Consider the following 20,374-nt stretch of genomic DNA (forward strand, 5'->3'; position numbering starts at 1 on the left):
TTTATCATTTATAATTATCACATAGACTGTTACTACTTCAGTGTGTCAGAAACTTATTTGGCGCTCATGTTCCCAATAGTGCAGTTATGTAGCAATGGTGTCATACACTGGATCATCCATTTCTTTGGTAAGGTTGTCAGAGAAGTAGATCTTTGTTCTTGGGGCAAATTGGGTAGATCTGGTCATTTCAATCCCAAGTCAAAAACTCTATTACCAAAGTCCCACATGTGTGTTGGCAGCTAGCATTGGCCTGTACATGGCAACCTTCACAGTATTGTTCATTTTAAGCTGGCCATATATAGGCAAAATTCTTGATACACAAGTATGCTGAATAAAAGAATATAAAATATTGATTTACAAGAAATGGAGCGCTGGTCCTTATGAACATTTACTTATATATATATATATATGAATGTATCAGAACAGAAGTGACAGGGAAGTTACACTCCTTTCACTTCTTTGGCTAGTAGATAAGTGCAACTATGCAGACCAGAATGCTTTGTATGGACATATAAACACACAGCAATCTGCAATCAGGATAAACTGCCTACACATGTCCAGATTCGGGCAGATAATCCAGGCAAATAATCGTGCAATCCTGGTGGATCTAGGATTATTGTATACATATATACACTGGTTGCACTGTTTGACTCCCTCCCTGTGGGAGGCCGAAATGGGAGAAATGGGAGGCAAAATGAACCTTTGGAGAACTGATTCAGCAAATCCCGTGAGTTCCATTCCCTGAAATGTTCTATAAACTTTGGAAATGTTGGTTGAGTAAACATAGGGGTGATTCTATTAAAAATGTACATTAAGCTATTTGATACAGATATATTTTGCTGTCGAGGTTATTCTTGAATGGTAATGATCCTGTCACGGTCGGCACCCAATACCAGAACAAGTGCCAAACACCCTGGTCTCGGCTCGTGCTTCACCAGTAGCGTGACCGCCTTTGGCTTTGGGAGGAGCCCTCAGCTACTCGGATGCCACCTGGACTTATACGAGAGGTGCAGAGCAGGAGTTCTGGCTAGCAATGGGGCACGACGGTAGAAAGTCTTAAGGCCAATGGTCACGGTACAGATAGGAGTAGGCAAATACGTGGTCAGACAGGCTGGGTCGAGGCGGGCAGATAACTAGGATCGTCAGGCAGGCAATGGGTCAAACCGGATAATCAAACAGAAGGATGAGGCAGAAACAGTAGTCAGGGACAGGCACGGATCAGGATACAGAAATCAGAGTCGTCAAAGCCAGGCAGGGTCAAAACAGGAGCAACAGGACGCATAAAGCACAAAACAGGCACCAGGAGTAAAAACCTATCACGGGCAATGAGTAGCAAAAGAAAGGCCCTTAAATAATTCAAATTTGGCGCCATTGCGCGCTGACGTCATGCGCCATGCGTCATGACGTCATCCGTCAGCGCGCCTGCGCCTTTAAATAGGAAGAAGGCGCGCGGCGCGCGCACTAGCAGCAGGCCGGCAAGACGGGCGGCGCGGCGGGCGGCCCCGCCGATGGCAGCGCGGCGGGCGTCCCCGCCGCACCGGTAAATTTATTACAGATCCCATATCTTCAATGTGATCCCGATAATTTGTTTACACCTTATATCTGGGGTAACAATCAAGTGTAAGTTTGTTTTATAATTGTTGTGAACTCTTTTATCCCTTGGAGAAATTGTTAATCATGATTTGTGAACCCAATAGTTTAGAAAGATATAAGAATCAATAGGGGTTATGTAATAAAACACACTAAGTTTGGCTAGGAGCAGTAGCTTATAGCAACCAATCAGCAGGAAGCCTTTACTGGTCACCTGTTTAAAAGCTAATATCCTATTGGTTGCTATTGGTTACTGCTCCTGGGCAAACTTGGTGCCTTTTATTTCATATGGGGGTTAATATATAAGTCTTTTTGTTAAAAATTAATAAAATTGATTATGATAAAAAAAAAGATTTGCCTACTCTCAGCAATCCTGCACACAGAGAGTATGGTACACACATGCAGCATAGGGCAGGCTGTGGGAGGTGAACCTGGCAGGGGTTTGTTAGCATTCGGAAATAGCAATTAAATAGTCCCTAAGGTGTGTAATTATATGCTGGGGGTTGCTGTGCTATCCACAGGCGAGTAGGAGGCATATAGATGTAAGGATGTGCCTTAATATGACATAATATAATTCTTTCAAATATGAATGATGGTTGATATCCTCGCAGTGAGGACGAAGCAGTTGGGTTTTTGCTGAGCTACCACCATTGTGATAACATGGGTGTGGTTTGAAGTGGGTGTGGTTCAAAAAAGGGGAGTGGTCAAAACTGGCTTCCATTAGCGGCCCTCCACCATGTATGCTAGAGAAATTCCGTCCCTCGGTACCACAGAAGTTGGACAGCACTGTGCTAGAGTATACAGCCAAGTGGGAACAATGCTCACATGGTTTCAATTTATAGTTTCACAATGAGTTTTTATGTTCTCCTTGTGTCTGGGTAGCGGTTCTCTGGTTTCCACCCACACTCCAAACACATACAGGCAAATTAAATGGCTACTGATAATATTGACCTTAGTGTGTGTTGTAGGAATGTGTCAGGGAAATGTGCATAAACATATCGGTACCATATGTAAATAATGTGCCCTTTAATTTTATTTCTCAAACCTGTAGAAACTGGCTTAAATAAAAACTCAAAGCTATTTCTTATCTTAAACATGAGATAAAATCTTGTAGTCCATTTGTTTGGGAGTAGAACTTCCAGTGCAAGAACCAGCACATTATTCTTAAATAAATGTATTTCACCCTATCTACATTTCACCATTTTTGCAAATATCTCAAATGGCTATCTTACTTCCTTTCAGCCAGATCTGAAGATAAGTTGGTGGTTTTGAGTTTACATCATGCACGCCACAGACTTGCTTTAGAGCTGCCGGGATATCTTGACTTTAGCTTTAATGATAATGATTGTATCTGAATCTAAAGACAGTACAAGCAGAAATAAATGGAAAAAAATTAACTGAAACACAATATATTTTGATATTTTATATTACAGATTATCTGTAATATCATGAGCACTTGTGCGCTGTCTCAGTATGTACTGTAAATTCTCTTAATATGTATTTGCTCATCAGTTTTACAGTACCGCCCTTCAGCATTATTGATTCTGACTATTGATTTATACAGGGCAGTGTCGGTGCTGGCATAGCCAGTATATATTTATAGCACCTCCCATTACAGTTTATGATAAAACCATAGGCGTTGTCTTTGCCGTGAGAAATGCTGTTTATGGCCCGGTGAGGCTTACCACCCCCATTGACATATCTTGCATCTGGATTTGCGTCTTATGGTTTTATAGGATTATAAACACAATAGAATCCCTGGGGGAGGTAATAAAATGCTTGTAGCTAGCCTCTCTGTGAAACAGTTCAGGCTCATTTAACATCATTGGGCAAGTTGCACAGTACAACACAACCGATCGGTGACAGCTGCAGGTCCAACAACTAAAGCAAAAATGCAATTGGTTACAACAGGTTATGACCCAGGTGCAAATTTGCTTGGTGCTGGTAAACAATCCTGACTGGTTGCTGAGCCAGAGATACCTTCACAGAGGAACCTTTATATACTTTCATTTGGCAAATCCATTAGGGAGATAAAAAGCAAAGGTGCACTGGCCCTTTAAGCATTCAGGCTATCACTAATAACTTTAATCTATCAGACTTTGCTGGTTACTTCATCATCTGACATCCTTGTAGGCACTAAACTAAACAGGGGATGGGTCCGAGCAAGTACACTGGGCTATGGGGGATCATGCATAATATTCTTGGCAATACACAGTATATTATTTGAACTGTCCACAGTTTAGGGGAATGTTACTTGGTTTTCTTATTTTTTTTCAAACAAAGAATGTGGGAATGCAAGTTACTTATTAGTTACCAAATGCAATTCTAAATCATTGAGGTTATAAACCAAGGCTATAAATAACACTGTAAAGTGCTTGACTCAACTCATATATTGCTCAGTTTAGCCTTGAGCATTGAGATGTGCATCCGATGCACAGTATTTGCAGGGTCGGTACTTACAATGATGACTGGTATGTGGCCACAGTACAAACACTGGTACTGGTATCAGATCAATCAGGGCCCCTCTCCCCAGTGCAGTTCCAGTATAAGCAAAAGCCTTGCTACTTCTGTGCACAAATTACTCTCAAAAACATTGTCCCTGGAGCATGTGTGTCAGGGTGTGGATTGCCTTTAATAGCAGCCACAAACCAGCGTCTTAGAGAAGTACAACCCAGCCCCAAACAGACTAAATCAAAATGAAAGGTGCTTTTGCCTTTTTTACCAGACATGACAAAGCCAGAACTTCCTTGTTGCTCAAAAAAGAATCTCGTTTTGCTTCAGTTAAATAAAAGAAGCCATTCTGGGAATTCTTTGTAAAAGGCATAAGATGGTGTAATAATTCCATAACATCTGTGTAACGGGCCAGTACTGATACAACGGCTGGATATTTAATGTTTCCATAAACCTGAACTACAGAGGGAGTATTATTTACAGGTGGTGCAAGTCCATTTTAGCACCTGTGGCTCTTGCAAGTAAAGGAAATGCTATGTGCTAATGTATGGCTGGATTTTGCTCTGAAACACCTTTCCCCACATACCTTGTCCAACTGTAGCTGTCTAGTAGCCCCTTCATGGGCAGCATCAATTTGACAGGCCTCCCAACAATACCATGCTTAACCTCCTTTTATTAAAATAACATACAGTACTGAACTACATGAAATACTTTGAGTGAAAAAGGCTGCAGCTTGTTTATTAACAAACATACATAAATAAACAACCAATAAATGAATAACATCAGTGAAGTGTAAGGCCAATGTAATCGCTACATCCTATATTTAACAATTCATTTTCCCTGTAACCTCTGATAGCCGCTATAACTAAGAGGTTATCACTCCTACATGTGGCTTTCCCCCATAACTCACCCCCTTTCACCAGGCTCCTTCCATCACTTTGGCCCCATGCCTGACCCTGCTACAACCTAAGTTTATAACCCTATCACTGGCTCCACCCCCCAAGGGAGTCCCTCCTGCTGCAACTCTACGCCATTTCCAAGCCCTAATTTGCTACCCTTGCTCTGGGCAATGGCAGGCGGGAGCTGTTCAGTGTAAAAGAGAACACCAACTTTACAACACCCATTCCCATCTTACTGTCATCCAACTCCTTAATTCCTAAGACTCTCTTGTTTTTTAGTTCTTGGCGCATTCCCCACAAGCATTCTTTCTAATCCATTAAATCCCCCTTCTGATAATCTTCCTGTTCTCCTTCTCTATAGCTCCCCACATCCCACTTTCACTTCTCCTCTAATGTCCATTTATGTTTGTGCCTCCCATCTAGGTTGCCTGACTCCTTTGCTTATGGGAAAAAAATACAGAATAGAATGAATGTGACTGAAAGGGGAGAGTAGTTGTGCTATTACTATTACACAGTGTGTCTCACTGTTTGAAAGCATGATGATGATCTACAACAAAGAAATGTATTCTAACCCTGAATAGCAAGAATTGCCCAGCAGTGAACCTTAAGAACAGTCAGTATTGTACCTGCAATCCCTAACACAATCATTCATGCAGCAGGGTATTGTGTTGTTCCCCAGAACCTCTCAAGCATTGGTGGGATGCTGCTATCACAAGATGTGTGTGCTGGACATATACTAGTGTTGCATCTTGTTGTGGGCCGCTATATTCTGAGGAAGTCTTGCTGTAGTTACAACAGTGTCTTATCAAAATAAACAACATTTGTGTTGTGATGGTGTGGTTTTCAGTCCCTTCGACTGTGTTGTGCTGGTTAAATCTATTGCTGCAGGTTTCTCACGCACGTATCATAACTGATATGTCCGTATGAACGTAATATTAGGCTTACTGAGCTGCTACTGGAGAAAAGTTACATTTATTTTTTAAAACTAACATTTTAGTGAACATTATTACAAAAGGTTATTATTTATGGTGTGCAGTTAGGGAGCAGCAGAGGATGTGTGCCACAATGGCAGGCAGTAAGTACAGGGTGCACCCTGGGCATGGGCAGAAGTGAGAAGTGCTCTGTGGCTGAGCATTATGGGGTGCACTCTTGTTTGAACTTCTACCCAGGGCATTTGTAAATGAACCCCTTGTGAAAATGAACTGTACATTTAATATCTGCTGGAAAGCAGTCCATTGTAGTCTTGGAGGATGAGAAACAAGACCTGTTTTTTTTCTCTGGAATAGAAAGGCCTGGTTTATAAGGCAGATACTAATACACATCTACTATCTGAAAGTCAGCAGCAATTAACACTGCAACCGCAACAACAAATCCATAAAAAAGGTAAAAGCAAAAAAGGCAGCACTGTGGTAGCAGAAAATAACGATAGGAAGAGGAATGCATTTAGGTTTCGGTTAGAACCCCTCAGCTCCACAGCAGTAATTAGAATACTTTCAAGAAAAGCACTTGGTGAAATGCCTTAATGGAAGTTTCCAGAAGAAAGCCAAGGCACTTTGTGGTGCTAAAGCTTTGTTTTTGTTGGCTTGCTTATCTTGTTTTTTTTTTTTGCAATTTAATAAACAAACATAAAAATAAATAGCATCTAATGTCACAATCACAATCTGAATTTACTTTGAAAGGAAAAAAACTCACCACTGAGAACAATGACAGATCGCTGGCTTAGGTTTATGTCAAACAGGAATGTTTTAGGTGCTGATTTTACCCATAAGGCTAATTTAACACTGGGTGGTTTGACCACTGCTGCCTTTAAGACTGATGCCACACCAGGAGTAAAAGCTGAAAAACGCTTGCCGAAAATATGCACACCATATGTCCCCTACCTGCACCAGAATGAATGAGATTCGCTCAGGTGCAGGCACATGTAGCTGATATCTGCATAAAAACGCGAGAGAATGCAAAGTCTGTAGTTTTCATGCGTATTTCGGCTACATGTGCCTGCACCCGAGCGTATCTCATTCATTCTGGTGCAGGCACAGGTAGGAATGTATGGTGATATTTTCGGCAAGTGTTTTTCAGTATCTCATTCATTCGGGTGCAGGCACAGGTAGGAGCGTATGGTGATAATTTCGGCAAGTGTTTTTCAGTATCTCATTCATTCGGGTGCAGGCACAGGTAAGAGCGTATGGTGATATTTTCGGCAAGTGTTTTTCTGCTTGCCAAAAATATACACCATACGCTATGTGTGGCATCAGCTTAAGTGGACACAGTGGTGGCCAAAATGCTCCCAGCTGTCTGTTACTACTCCCAATATTAATCTATGGGAATATAATGCAGCACCTGAATCTCACAAAGATTAGATCAAACAGGTCAAACTCTGCTCTAAACCACTCGCCTAAGCAATTGTGAGCAGAGGTCCACGTGTCACTGCTACATGTGCTTCACGCCTCATATTTCCCATACATATATATAGGCAGTGGTGACAGGTAGAGGAACTTTTTGACCATCATGATGGCTGCGAGGCAGCAACAAGCAACTTAGCCCATGTGACATTATCCTTAAAAATGGAGTAGATTCTTCTAATCTCTCATAATCTCTGTGTTACACAAGCCTTTGGTCCTTTGCACAAGGGACATCTTCTCTGCTGGTCTGTTTCAACCAGGAAAAAAGTGCCCACACTAATATCAGAGAGATCTGTGCAAAACGCAGATGCTTATCTGTAGTGTTGCCCCAGTATTACTAACACATAAGGAATCACGTACAGCTGCGCTCGGTGCTTTTACTTCCTCTGTTGATACACTACTTACTTCCCCTTTCTAAGCACCTACAAATTCAGTGGTTTTTGACCAATGAATTGCATCTGTTTTCAGTGGAACCATGTAGTAAGAGAGGGTGCTGTACTGTGCAATATCCAGGTGGCTTTTAACAGGGCCAGTTTAACCAGAACAACATTAAACCTGGGGAGAAATCAATGATGAGGCTACTTATAGCTCCCTATCAGCTTCTAGGTAGCTGATAGTGACAGTTTGCATAGTCAGTAGTTGTCTTTGCCTTCAAAGCATGCATTTATTTAGGGCAAGATGGGCAAAAGCATAATCCATTCAGGAGCAGCAAGCACAGTGATAACAAAATTAAACTTATGTCCGTGGCCAGTCATTTAGGATTCAGAGAAAGACATCTTTCATAGTATTTTAAACAAGAACTGGTCAAGGAAACTGCTTTCAACCAAGGTTTGCACTCAAGGGGAGCAAAAACCTAAACCCAATTATTAAGTATATGGCTTTAGTTCTCTGCAAATACAGAGTTTAAATTGTTCAAATGTAAGGCAAACTGTAGCAATATGCATATCATGTAAGAGGTGTATTTTAGATAAGGTAGCTACTTTCTCAAGCAGCTAGTGCAAACGGACATGAATTTTCTTGGCATAAATATTTCTGTGCCACTTTGTCATTGGGCTGTATACATAATATGATTCTTATCCATGTACTCTTTTCTGTTGGCAGCAGTTCTGCTCTTTTATTGGAGAGGCTTTATTTCTTGGTGTTATGGTAGGAGAACAGCTCGGTCCTCAATTTCCCACAAATATCTTAATGCACTGATGTGGCATATTAATTAAACAAAGAAGGTTGTTTGAAAACTGCTATACAACAGGGTCTTGCAGGTTGAGATCTGCCAACAAATGAATGGTCTTCTCTTGTTCATTTTAGGTCATTTATCAGTGGTGTGGCTCCGAATGCAACAAATATGAACGTCTCAAAGCTGCACAGGTTGCCCATGGGATCCGTGACAACGAGAAAAATGGAAGAGCTCAAATCATAGTAGTGGAAGAAGGAAGTGAACCAAATGAACTCACTAAGGTATCTTTATGCTCTATGGGTAAAAATGTTTGGGGACACCTGCATTAGAAGATCATAGCCAGAATATGCACCAGAATATGCACCAATACTTGCTTGGCTAAAATAGGCAAGGCCGGCTTTAGCTGTTTCTAGTTATGAATCTGGGCACACTTGGGTGATCTTGAGACTTGTGAATGTGATTTCTTAGTAACAGAGCGAGTGATACTGAACAGCACTGATTTGTACGTAGGTGTTGTGAATTAAAGGCACAGGAAGCAATGAATTATAATGTTCCTCTAGGCACCTTGCACACAGTCATCTTTCATGTTTCATGTTTCATTCCAACATCTTATGAACAACATTTAAGAAACCACAGGTACAGTTTTAAGCAAACAGAGCTGAAATTGTTACGCAAATAAGGGTGGTTCCCACGGCCATTTCAGGTGAACATATTTGCTAATTAATATTGGCTTTTGCAAAAGCTGTCTGTTTGCTGTAAAAAAAGATAACATTATCCAGAAATAAGAGCATAGTTCAATATTATTTTATATCTAATGCTGGTGATCTGTCAGGACTACTTATATACTATATTTTACAATAGGGGGTACTTTATTCACTATAGATATCTGTATCTAGATATTTATCTATTAATGTATAAACATTAATAGATAAATATTTAGATACAGATATATATAGTGAATAAAGTACCCCCTTTTGTAAAATATAGGGATAGTATAAGTCACAGAGGAGTTCCATGACCATATAAAAGAACAAAGCAGAAGGCCGAGAGCTTTTATACAGGTCATGGAACTCCGAGGTGATTTCTAATATCCTCATATTTTACAACAGGGGGTACTTTATTATAATAGTTTTAGTGAGTCATGTGACATTACATTACATTACATCACTAAGCTCCGATTATAACTGATGACATCCCTAAGCACCGTTTATAAGGATATAACTTACAGTTTGGTCCAATACGTAAATGACCAAACTGTATATATATATATATATATACATACAGTATATATAAATATGTACTCACATTTGGCCAGCCTTATATCTGTGAGCTCTGCACACCATCCATCCAGGGAAAATTGGAAAAAAACATAATAATTATAAACTCATAGTTAAATAATTATAAAAACAGAAGATTATTACATGAGTTAGCTGGCCAGAACTGATGCACAAACAGCAATACACTTCAGATCCAATGATTCAATAACATTTACTATCGCTGCTAAATATTCCAGGTAAATTATGTTAATAATGTAATTCTAGGTCCAAAGCTTTAAATGCCATGGGTAGATGATTTAATATACCACCTTTTTGTGAGCTGGATTATAGAGGAATGACGATACAAATCCCACAGAGGGCTGAATCTGGCCCCTGGTTTTTCAGGTTGACAGCTCAGTAAAAATGAGTCCTTATTTGTTAAAAAGGATTGTGAGCAACATGGAGCAGGTACCATGAATGTTTAAGGGTCATGATAGAAAAGTTTAATTATTTTGCATAGGAACCCCACAATAATAGAAAAGATTTTGCATAGGAACCCCTAATAAGGAAGAAAGTTTTTAGTCTCGTGTTTCAGTTGAGAAATGATGCTACTTCTGTATAAAGATGCATTTGAGTTTGTGCTTGTGTGCTTAACCACAACCTCCACTTCCTTCACAGTAGTAGCTACACGCTATGGTTCAGGCTGATTTCATGTTTAAGTATCTAAGAGTTTTTTGGTTTTTTTTAAATGTATTCTATACTGATGGATAATGTGGCACATAATTAATTAATTCTTATTAAAAGCAGTCTAAAACATATGACTGGATTGTTATCAAAGCTAAATCCTTTTTCTCTAGCTGATTTCTATATTTATCAACTGGATATTATCAATCCCACAGGTTATACCCTAGCCGTCATTCAACTACACTACTTATAATATTAATTAAAAGTACATTAGAAATTATTTACACTGCTGTGGGCCAATAATTCTTAGTGACCCTGAAGAATGGGCATATTCAGCTGGTGAACCTTAGTGATTTTGTAAGAATTCAGTTGAATATTAGAGACCACCTGTAGTCTGTTTGGCTGCTACAGCGAGGCTAGAGAGTCCTGCAGATGCCATTTTGGGACCCCTGGCTTTTTGTACCTAAAGTAGGTAAAGCACCTAAAGGGATCAATTCTCATTTGACTGCCTATATGGCAGACAAAAGAGTGAACATTGGCACACATTTAGGGCCCCGAAGAGAGCTCGGGTGTTAGGACTACTGGCAGGCCCGCACTGGCAATTCATGGGTTCTGGCAAATGCCAGAGAGGCTGCTATAAGATGCCACAGACAGTCACTATTTAGTGGGCTGCTGGGAGGCTGTCTGGACCTCTGTGTAGTTGAAATGCCAGGGTCTATTTTAAATCTCGCTGGTTCCAGGCTAATATCAGGGCAAACCTCAAACAGCAAAAATATGTGAAACAGTCAAGCTTGTGGATTACACACACCATTATTTATGTGAGTCCTGTAACATGTCAGTAGCAACCCTAGTTATAGTCATAGCTGTTGATGGATAACCGCCACACTAGTTTGTATGCCTTAGATCCCCTATGCAACTGGGTGAATCTAGAGGACTTCAATTAATCACTCCATACCAGAGTCCTTACTGAGCCATGTTTCCACAGGGATTAATGGAAAATGGTGGGGAAAACAAGTGAGAGTAGTTAGGCATATGTGTGTTGCCAAAAAATATGCTAAGAACCTTCTACATTCAACTAGGTTTTGGAGAAGCAGGTCCCTATTACCCTTAATTATGGTTCCCTGCACAAAATAGTCTGGACTGTTACGCAAACATAGTGTTTTATGTCTCCAAACAATCTTCTTGGTTTCTCACAAGACAGATATTCCCTGTATCCATGCTGCCTGTCTTTTGTCCATTCTTGCTCTATTTATTCAAAGTAAGTGCGAAGCTATCTGGGTGGCCTTGGTATCCCACAAAATAGTTTTATTTTCAGTGACGTATTGCATTACATAAATATCGTTAATAAAACATGAGTGTAGGCTATTGCAGTACTGAAAGATTTTAATTTAGAGCATTGTATTGATCAGTGAACTGTATGTGTTGTTTAAACCAAGGATAAGTAGAGGAGAAGAGAAAGGGATGTGTTAGCAGTTTAAGAAACATTCTTTTTAAATGGATACTGTGTCTGTAATACAGTATACAAGGAGCTTGGTTAGAACTGAATAAAATTCATAAATGCATAGGTAAACCTATAATACCATACATTCATCAGATTCAGAACCAAGCAACTATATTCACTGATGTACTATAAGTGCTGGTCATCAGGGCTGTAAATTGCTGTGGGAATGTATTTGTACCAGAGTAATTAGCTAATTATATATATATATATATCTGTTCCACTGACGGCACTCACCAATCGCAGGCCACGCGCCGGGTGCTCACCAAAAATATTCACATAGCTGCAGTAGAAAGCACTCACGGCTCCAATTGTTCAAAAGTATCAAAAAAGTTTTATTGCTCCACACTCACATCAGGATCCTGACGACGGTCCCTTGTGGATCGAAACGCGTCGATGTGAGTGTGGAGCAATAAAACTTTTTTGATACTTTTGAACAATTGGAGCCGTGAGTGCTTTCTACTGCAGCTATGTATATATATATATATATATATATATAAATATGGACATTTTGTACTAAATTAGAGTAGGAAGAATACAACTAAGAACCAATTTATTAATCCTATGCTGAAAAGGAAATTCTTATTTCCATTCTACTCCAATAAAATATGCATTTGGGACATAAGTCACCATGATATCTCTTTCCTCCCATGCTTGTGTCCAACCCTTTGGCTACTACTGAACCGCACCTACGTATCTCCTGGTATATACAAAACATAATAAAGCAGCTAGTAGTTTAGCAAGATATGGCAATTCCCGTACACGCAACTATTTACAGTTGTTAACGGGTTTTCTCTTATGTTGGCTGCACTATCTCTGAGTATCAGGTGACTGCTTATTCAGCTTTTATGAGTGCCTTTTACAATGACTATTGATTTGCTATTTTGGGAGCAGAAGTGCTGCTGATCTACATTAAACGTAAAAAAAAACATAGAATGCTATCACTAAAAAGGGCACACACCATGAATTTTGTTAATCTGTCACACTCCTTTTGTGCCTTCAGTAATAAGTGGAAGAAGTGAACCATATGTATGATATATAAGGAATTGCTTATGGCCACCTTTACGCTGATAGAGACATCTGTCACATGACTCAATACTCAAGTTTCCCCTGATGTTCACATGGTTGTCATTTATCAACACTGGGAAAATTTGCTTGTGGGCAGTAACCCTTGGCAAACAAATAAATTGTTGCATGTATTGCTCTAACTGCAGCTTGCTAAAAAAGTCAATTACTAATTGGTTGCCAAGGGTTACTGCCCACAGGCAAATTTGCCCAGTGTTGATAAATAAGTCAAGCGAAGAAAGAGTGGTGCCTTGGCACTATGGTCATGGGCAATCACTGGCTTCAGATAACAACCAGCTCCCCCACATTGACATGAAACAGTGGGACAAAGTTTCTTCTTGGCTTTATTATTCACTTTACAAGGTGACAAACATTTATTAAGTGATGTCAATAAAAGGCAAAGGAGGAATGTTTCTGTCATTTTGGTTTAAAAACTCTGCACTCAAATTGGAAACAACCATGTGGCCCATAACCCTAAAGATACTCTTACAAAAGCCTATTTATGCTACTGACTCTTTCCCATTAAAGCGAGTAACTTATTGGCCCATTTGAAAACCAACTATATAATACCAACTACCTGACCAATAGGGGTACAATGTCTGAGAAAATTACAAGGCACTGGGCATTGGCCTGTTAATGCAGTGTCTCCAGATGGAGCAGCATAAGCCCCCGATTATTATGGGATTTGTGGCCCAGTGGCTAGTCAGGGGTGGAAATCCACTTAGTGCTGGAAATCAAGTGTTCTAATAACAGAAGATTGCTTTTAGTTAGAATTGACTCGTAGAATAAAACTGCATTATACACATAGATGCAAACTGGGATTTTTCTTTAAGATTAAATAAAACATTTAATTAATAAAATATTTTACAATCAACACATGATAGATCTAAGGGACCCAGAATTTTCTTGTGACTAGTTGGTGTGGCTGGCAGCATTCCATTTTTGTTAGCTGGAGGTACCAGTAAAATAGAATAGGAAAGTCACCCATCAAGCCTCACTGGCTTCTACAATCTCTGACTTACTGCTCGGGGCAAAACCAGTGAAGCCTGTTGTGCAGGTCACCTAGGGGAAGGGAGGCTCTGCAGATCTAAATTCACATGCAAAGTAAACATAAAGTCATTGTTGTAGTTCACTAAGTTCGCTTTTTTATGCATTTAAGCTATAAAGCCATAAAGGTTAGTTATTAGCAGTTACCATCTGTTATAAGTGGAACACCCAGCTGTTTCCAGCCCTAACATTCAACATTGACTTTAAGTTTTTCCTGATAAGTATAATACTACGAGGAGATTTCATTGAAATTAGAAATAGGATGCTACCTCTGAGAAATCATAATTTCTTGACAAATTAAGGTGCAGCATATATATTGCTTCTATAGTTATGGGATCTGTTATCAGGAATGCTTGGAACCTGGGGTTTTCCCGATAAGGGATCTTTCTGTAATGTGGACGCACATATTTTAAGTCTAATAAGAAATCATTTAAACATTACATAAACCCAATAGAATTGTTTTGCCTCCAATAAGGGTTAATTATATCTTAGTTGGGATCAGGCACAAGGCACTGTTTTATTATTAAAGAGAAATTTAAAAAAAAAAATGAATTATGTGATTAAAATTGACATAAAAATAACTAACATAATAATTATTAGTGTGGAAATTAGCAGCTGCAGTACTCTTTTGTAAACGAAATGATTATGGGGCCAAGACCTAACATAGTAACTTAGCCGGAATATCTGCTGAGACAACACGTGCCTCATGAAATATTAACCAGCTATAGTATCCTTATTTACAGCAAACAAACCAGATCAGCACGTAGCCAGATGGCTATTACAGTAATGGCCTAAAGCAAAGTGCTCCTACACATTCTACATTTAAAGCACTAAATACTGTATATATCCTTCTCACTAAACCTGTCTGAAAGGGCTTTACTTTTGGGGAATACCATATATAAAATTAGGGTTTATCATCCCATTATTTTCTACTAGTTATACAATAAATTACAAGATTATAGATATTTTGCATAGAGTATTCCCCTTTTGTATATATACTTGTAAAGGTATGGGATCTGTTATCTGGAAGCCAGTTATCCAGAAAGTCCTGCATTATGGGAAGGCCATCTCCTATAGACTCCATTTTTAGAAATGATTTCCATTTTCTCTGTAATAATAAAACAGTACCTTGTACCTGATCCCAACTAAGATATAATTAATCCTTATTGGAGGCAAAACAATCCTATTGAGTTAAATTAATGTTTAAATTATTTTGTAGTAGACTTAAGGTATGGATATCCAAATTACAGAAAGACCCCTTATCTGGAAAACCCCAGGTCCTAAGCATTTTGGATGACAGAATTGTCCTCATCATGCCAAACATCAAAGTAATTGTACGGTGAACTCTCTTCTTAATTTTCCTACCGAGTCAACATCTTACAATAGACTGCAGGCACAACATCAATTATGGCCCCAGACAGTAATTATGGATTACTCAGTTGTTTTGCTTTTACACTGATTTCTCAACGTAAATCTATGAGAAAACACTCATTTGCTTTATGAATATTTTCTGCAGGTTTTGGGAGCCAAGCCCCAGCTGCCTGCAGGAGATGATGCTGATGACGTGGCAGATGATACCAATCGGAAGAACGTTAAGCTTTACATGGTAAGACTATATGCACGAAAACTAACACTTCTTACAAAATATATAATGCACTTATTTCTAGAAAGTTGATAGCTGATTTGTTCCTAAAAGATATAATTTCCTGTAATGAGAATACAGAGCCAATACATAATTGGCAAAGATGATTATCTTCTGCTATAAATAGTATTTCATTGTTTCAGTAGAAGACATTGAATATATTGTTACTGCAGCTAATGCTGGTAGGTGACTGAGTATTATGAACAAACAAACTATTTAAATCATCAGAATTTCCTAGGTGTGAATCATTAATACTAATATAATAAATAAGGCACAAAGTTTGCCCGGGCATTGTAACCCTTAGCAACCAATCAGATCCTTGTTTTACGCAGCTGCTAAGTAAATGCTACCTGCTGATTGGTTGTTATGGACTAGTAGGAAACATTGCTCATTTTGTTAAAGGTCCATGACCTGTTTTATTCCAAATAGAAAAGCTAACTGTGCCCTCTGCTACAATTAAATTGTGTAAAGGGGTTGTTTGCATTTAACTTTAGGCATGGCGTATAGAGGGATATTCTGAGAAAATTTACAATTGGGTTTTATTTTTTATGATTTGTGGTTTTTGAGTTATTCAGCATTTATTTAACGGCTCCCTAGACCCTAAACTGTTGTATCTGTACTGTATTCTGACACTTTTGCCTAATACACTGTAATGATGCAATGCCAAGTGGCTGGAGTTTGCACCACAGTGAAGCAAGTCTGAGCAATACAATGTTGAGCAATTCACTCATGAGAATGAATAACGATTGGGCACCCACACATGGGTGACCCAGTGGCTGTACAGTACAGTACTGGTATAGTTTCCAGTGTCCAGAAACCTGTTACCTAAAAACCTGGGATGGCCGACTTTTATAGACCATTTTCAGAATAATTCTAACTTTTTAAAAAAATATCTCCTTTTTCTCTGTAATAATAAAGCAGTAGCTTGTACTTGATCCTAACAAAGCTTCATAAATCCATATTGGTGGAAAAACAATCTTATTGGGTTAATTTAATGTTTTTATCATTTTTAATAGACTTAAGGTATGGAGATCCAAATAACACAAAGATCTCTCATTTGGAAAACCCTAAGCATTCTGGATGATAGATCCCAAGCATGTTTTAAAACTAGCATGTAAGCTTCCACATCTACTGATGCAGGAAGAGTCCATTCATATTCTCTTTTCATATCAATATTCTAATCTTTATTATATTTTAGCTATAATGCAGAAGTAGGGGCAGCCGTGCGCTACACAACGACATACAGGCATAGTGAGTCATGATGTAGTGGGAGCACCAAACCCATATGGGAATCCACAATAAATGTCAAAGTGAACAAGCTGAAACCTGTATCGTTTAGTGTTTTATTGAACAGAGTTCATTGTTTTGGGGATTTCCCTTGTACTGTTAGTGAGCAAGTTTAAGAGGAGTGTCACTATTGTACCTGTGTACAAGGACATAACAAACACGTGTCATGTTTTTCTTGCAAACTACAATGTAAAGTAGTGATGCAAATACAATATTGGCTGGTTTGGAACCTTTATACATTGGATCTCCCAGTGCTGTAAACAGAAGTCACTGAGCCTCCAAAGCAAAATCATTTTAGGGCCCCCCCCAATAAGACATTTTTCCTAAACATATATTGACACCTTCTGGGTACCCCTTTCCTCTCTAATTACCACCCTGGATATAGCAAAACATTACTACCCGATTTATGGTGAAGACACACAGAGGTACTTGAGTAACTAAACTCCGGAAAATACCCAGCCATAGACAATACTGCTCAAACACACATAGAGACAATTATCAGTAAATTATCAGTATTGTGTATTTTTGTAGCCGTAACAAGTAGCTGCTACTAGTAGCTCTGTGTGTCTTCACTCTAATAGAGTAACCAGGCATCTAATACAAAGGCTCAAGTTATTCCTCATTGAGGAGGTGATCCTTTCTCTGCTGTTACAAAGCCACTATCCTTAGAAGGAATAGTAAGAGAACAGACACCACAAGAGGCGGTAAGTTTAAAAACTTAATATAGGTGAAAAAAAAATTATTTTAAGTCGAATATCTCCAAATTCCTCCCAAAATCCATCACATATGGCATTAATCTGGAAACACAGGCAGTATTTGTCTGTCAACATTGGAGGAGACATCGGATACAATCAAACAACCAGGGGGGAAGAGATTTGTTTATATACAGGGCTGAAATTGGAAACGTTTGGACTGTTTATTTAACATGATCAGATTATGAATTTCCTTCAAAATACTAAAGAACTTTAGCAATAATCAGACTGGTTAACCCGGTTTTTATTTACCTGTGGACTGCACCGGCTCCAGAGCAACGCAGAATAATAATGGCTTTTTTTAACAATGATCTTTAGATTTCTCTGCGGGTGCGGATTAAAATAACTGAAATTACTCACATATATGCCTTTTGCCTTTAGGCTAATGCCAGACAGGGCTTATACTTGGGTTGGACTGGGGTGTGCGAGGCACACTGGGGCTACTGCCCCACACCCTCTCTGGGGCCTTGCTGCCTGCCCACTCCCCTACCACCGCGCCCGCACTTTAGACTTACTTTTGCTGCAATCGGGGGGAGGGCAATTGGGGAGCGATAGGGAAGAGCAGGGAATCAGGTCTGGGTTGGCGGGGCCCACTGGGAATTTTCCCGGTATCCCACCAGCCCAGTCCAGCCCTAGCAAGATGAACATAAGCCCCTATGCTGGCATCATCCTTTCCTTGTGCCTGCATCCCCCCAAACCAATTGCTTGTTCCATGTTTTGGAAGTCTATTATCAGTGGTAGAGGAATGTCTGCCAAGAGAAAGACTTTTCATGCAGCTGCAAGAGTGTGTCAGCAGCAGTATTCTTCATTGGAAAATCATCGGCCATGGCCCACATTGCGTAGCGCCTGAAGAAAGCACAGCTATACCAAATACCCATGCTGGCACACCCTTGAACTTAGCTCTGTGTACTTCATTTTGTAGCTACGGATATCAATGCACTGGGAGCCTGCTAGCCATGCAAATGCTACGACCCTCTCTTTATGGGGCACAATTTTAGTGTGATCTAACTTTCAAGCTCTTTGCCTCCTCTACACATAATCATAATACAAAATGTGCCTTTTTAGTGATCTTATAAGCTGCATGACTGCTGCTGAAAAGTGATCGGTAACCAGCTGGTAATATTTACATAGACTTTTGATAACATAGACAAATGTTGTGTTGTTTTGTAGGTGTCGGATGCCAGTGGATCTATGAAGGTCTCAGTTGTCGCAGAGCAAAGTCCCTTTTCTAAAGCCATGCTTCTGTCCGAGGAGTGCTTTATTCTGGACCATTCTGGTGACAAAAAGATCTTCGTCTGGAAAGGTCAGACTTTAACTGTATCTTTATTTCTCTTCCTCTCAGATCATCTTGCCGGAAGGAAGCAAAACTGTAGTAGTTGGGTAATACATGCATTAGCACTAAATAAAGAATGTGTATCACCGGTACAGATAATTATTATTTGTTATCACCTTGAATCACCTTGTTATCTGTTTCATTATTAACTATAATTGCACCATATTGGCAGCCTGATCATTTGGGTTATGAAATCTTCTCAGTTTTCTTGGAAAAAATGAAGACTCAGAGAAGGCAGCAGTAAAGTTAAAACACATGTATGATTAAATGCTTAATATACCTTTAATATGACTTTTAGTATGATGTATACATTGGTATTCAAAGACAATTTGCAATTTGTTAAGTATTTCAGCAGCTATCCAACTGCTATGGTCTTACTTACCCTAGCAACCAGGCAGCACTTTTAAGCGAATGATGGGACTATGAATAGGAGAGAGCATGCATAGAAAGTAATAAAAAATAACAATAACAATACAATTGTAGCCTCACACAGCAATAGTAATTGGCTGCTGGGGTCAGTGACTTATGGACATGATATATGATACATTGCATTCCATATCATACTAAAAGTTGACTCAAGCGTGACCCACTCCTTTAAGGTCGACTTTGGCCAACATGCCAAGCACAGGCCACTTGTCCATGTCAGTAATGTCACCCTGCACTGGAAGTAACTTCTTCTGGCAACATGGAACTCTGCTGTGGAGAAATCTGTGAAGAAAAAAGCTTCCAGTAGGGTATAATTATAGGTAATAATAGAACAGATAACATTTGTGACTCAATAGAGAGCATTTGTACCTGTGTTACGCAATGTTTACTTACTGATAATATATCAGTCCATTATAGTCTTGCTTCAAATTATTGTGTATTGTATAGCACCTCGGTTCCCTGTAAGTGGAACAAAATTTTTAAATGCAGTGTCCAGCCAGTGTAAAGGCACCCATGTTAGGCTTACAGATGGCAATCATAAATAAGATTGCCTACTCATCTCTCAAAAACAGATATATCCATTCAACATGCACAGAAAGTTCCCCATTAACACTGTGCCCTGGCAGTCCAAAAGGCCGCACACAATCTCAACATTCGCAGCATGGTACCACCTACACAGAACAGGCCCCATACCTCAATATCCCATCGTACAGTCCATTCTAACTAAGGTGATACATTGGAAGAGCTAAACACAGTGGTGATATAGTAAGCCCTTAAACTTGAATCTGTTCATGATGGAAAAGGTGAAACAAATAGTAATACTCCTGTTAGTGAAATGGAACAGAAGCTGTAAAAAAATCACAAAAATTCA

The 20,374-nt window shown here is 39.3% G+C and overlaps 1 protein-coding gene across 1 annotated transcript in view; it reads left to right on the top strand.

Annotated features, from left to right (window-relative positions):
* scin (scinderin) overlaps positions 1–20,374 on the top strand; it is a 63,282-nt gene that overhangs the window by 12,631 nt on the left and 30,277 nt on the right. Inside the window, exons 4-6 of the mRNA XM_002939013.5 lie at positions 8,645–8,794; positions 15,580–15,669; positions 18,915–19,047. Of these exons, the coding sequence (XP_002939059.1) occupies positions 8,645–8,794; positions 15,580–15,669; positions 18,915–19,047 (373 nt within the window). The remainder of the gene's footprint in view (positions 1–8,644; positions 8,795–15,579; positions 15,670–18,914; positions 19,048–20,374) is intronic.

Source organism: Xenopus tropicalis, chromosome 6, assembly GCF_000004195.4.
Source record: "Xenopus tropicalis strain Nigerian chromosome 6, UCB_Xtro_10.0, whole genome shotgun sequence".
Lineage (NCBI taxonomy): Eukaryota > Metazoa > Chordata > Amphibia > Anura > Pipidae > Xenopus > Xenopus tropicalis.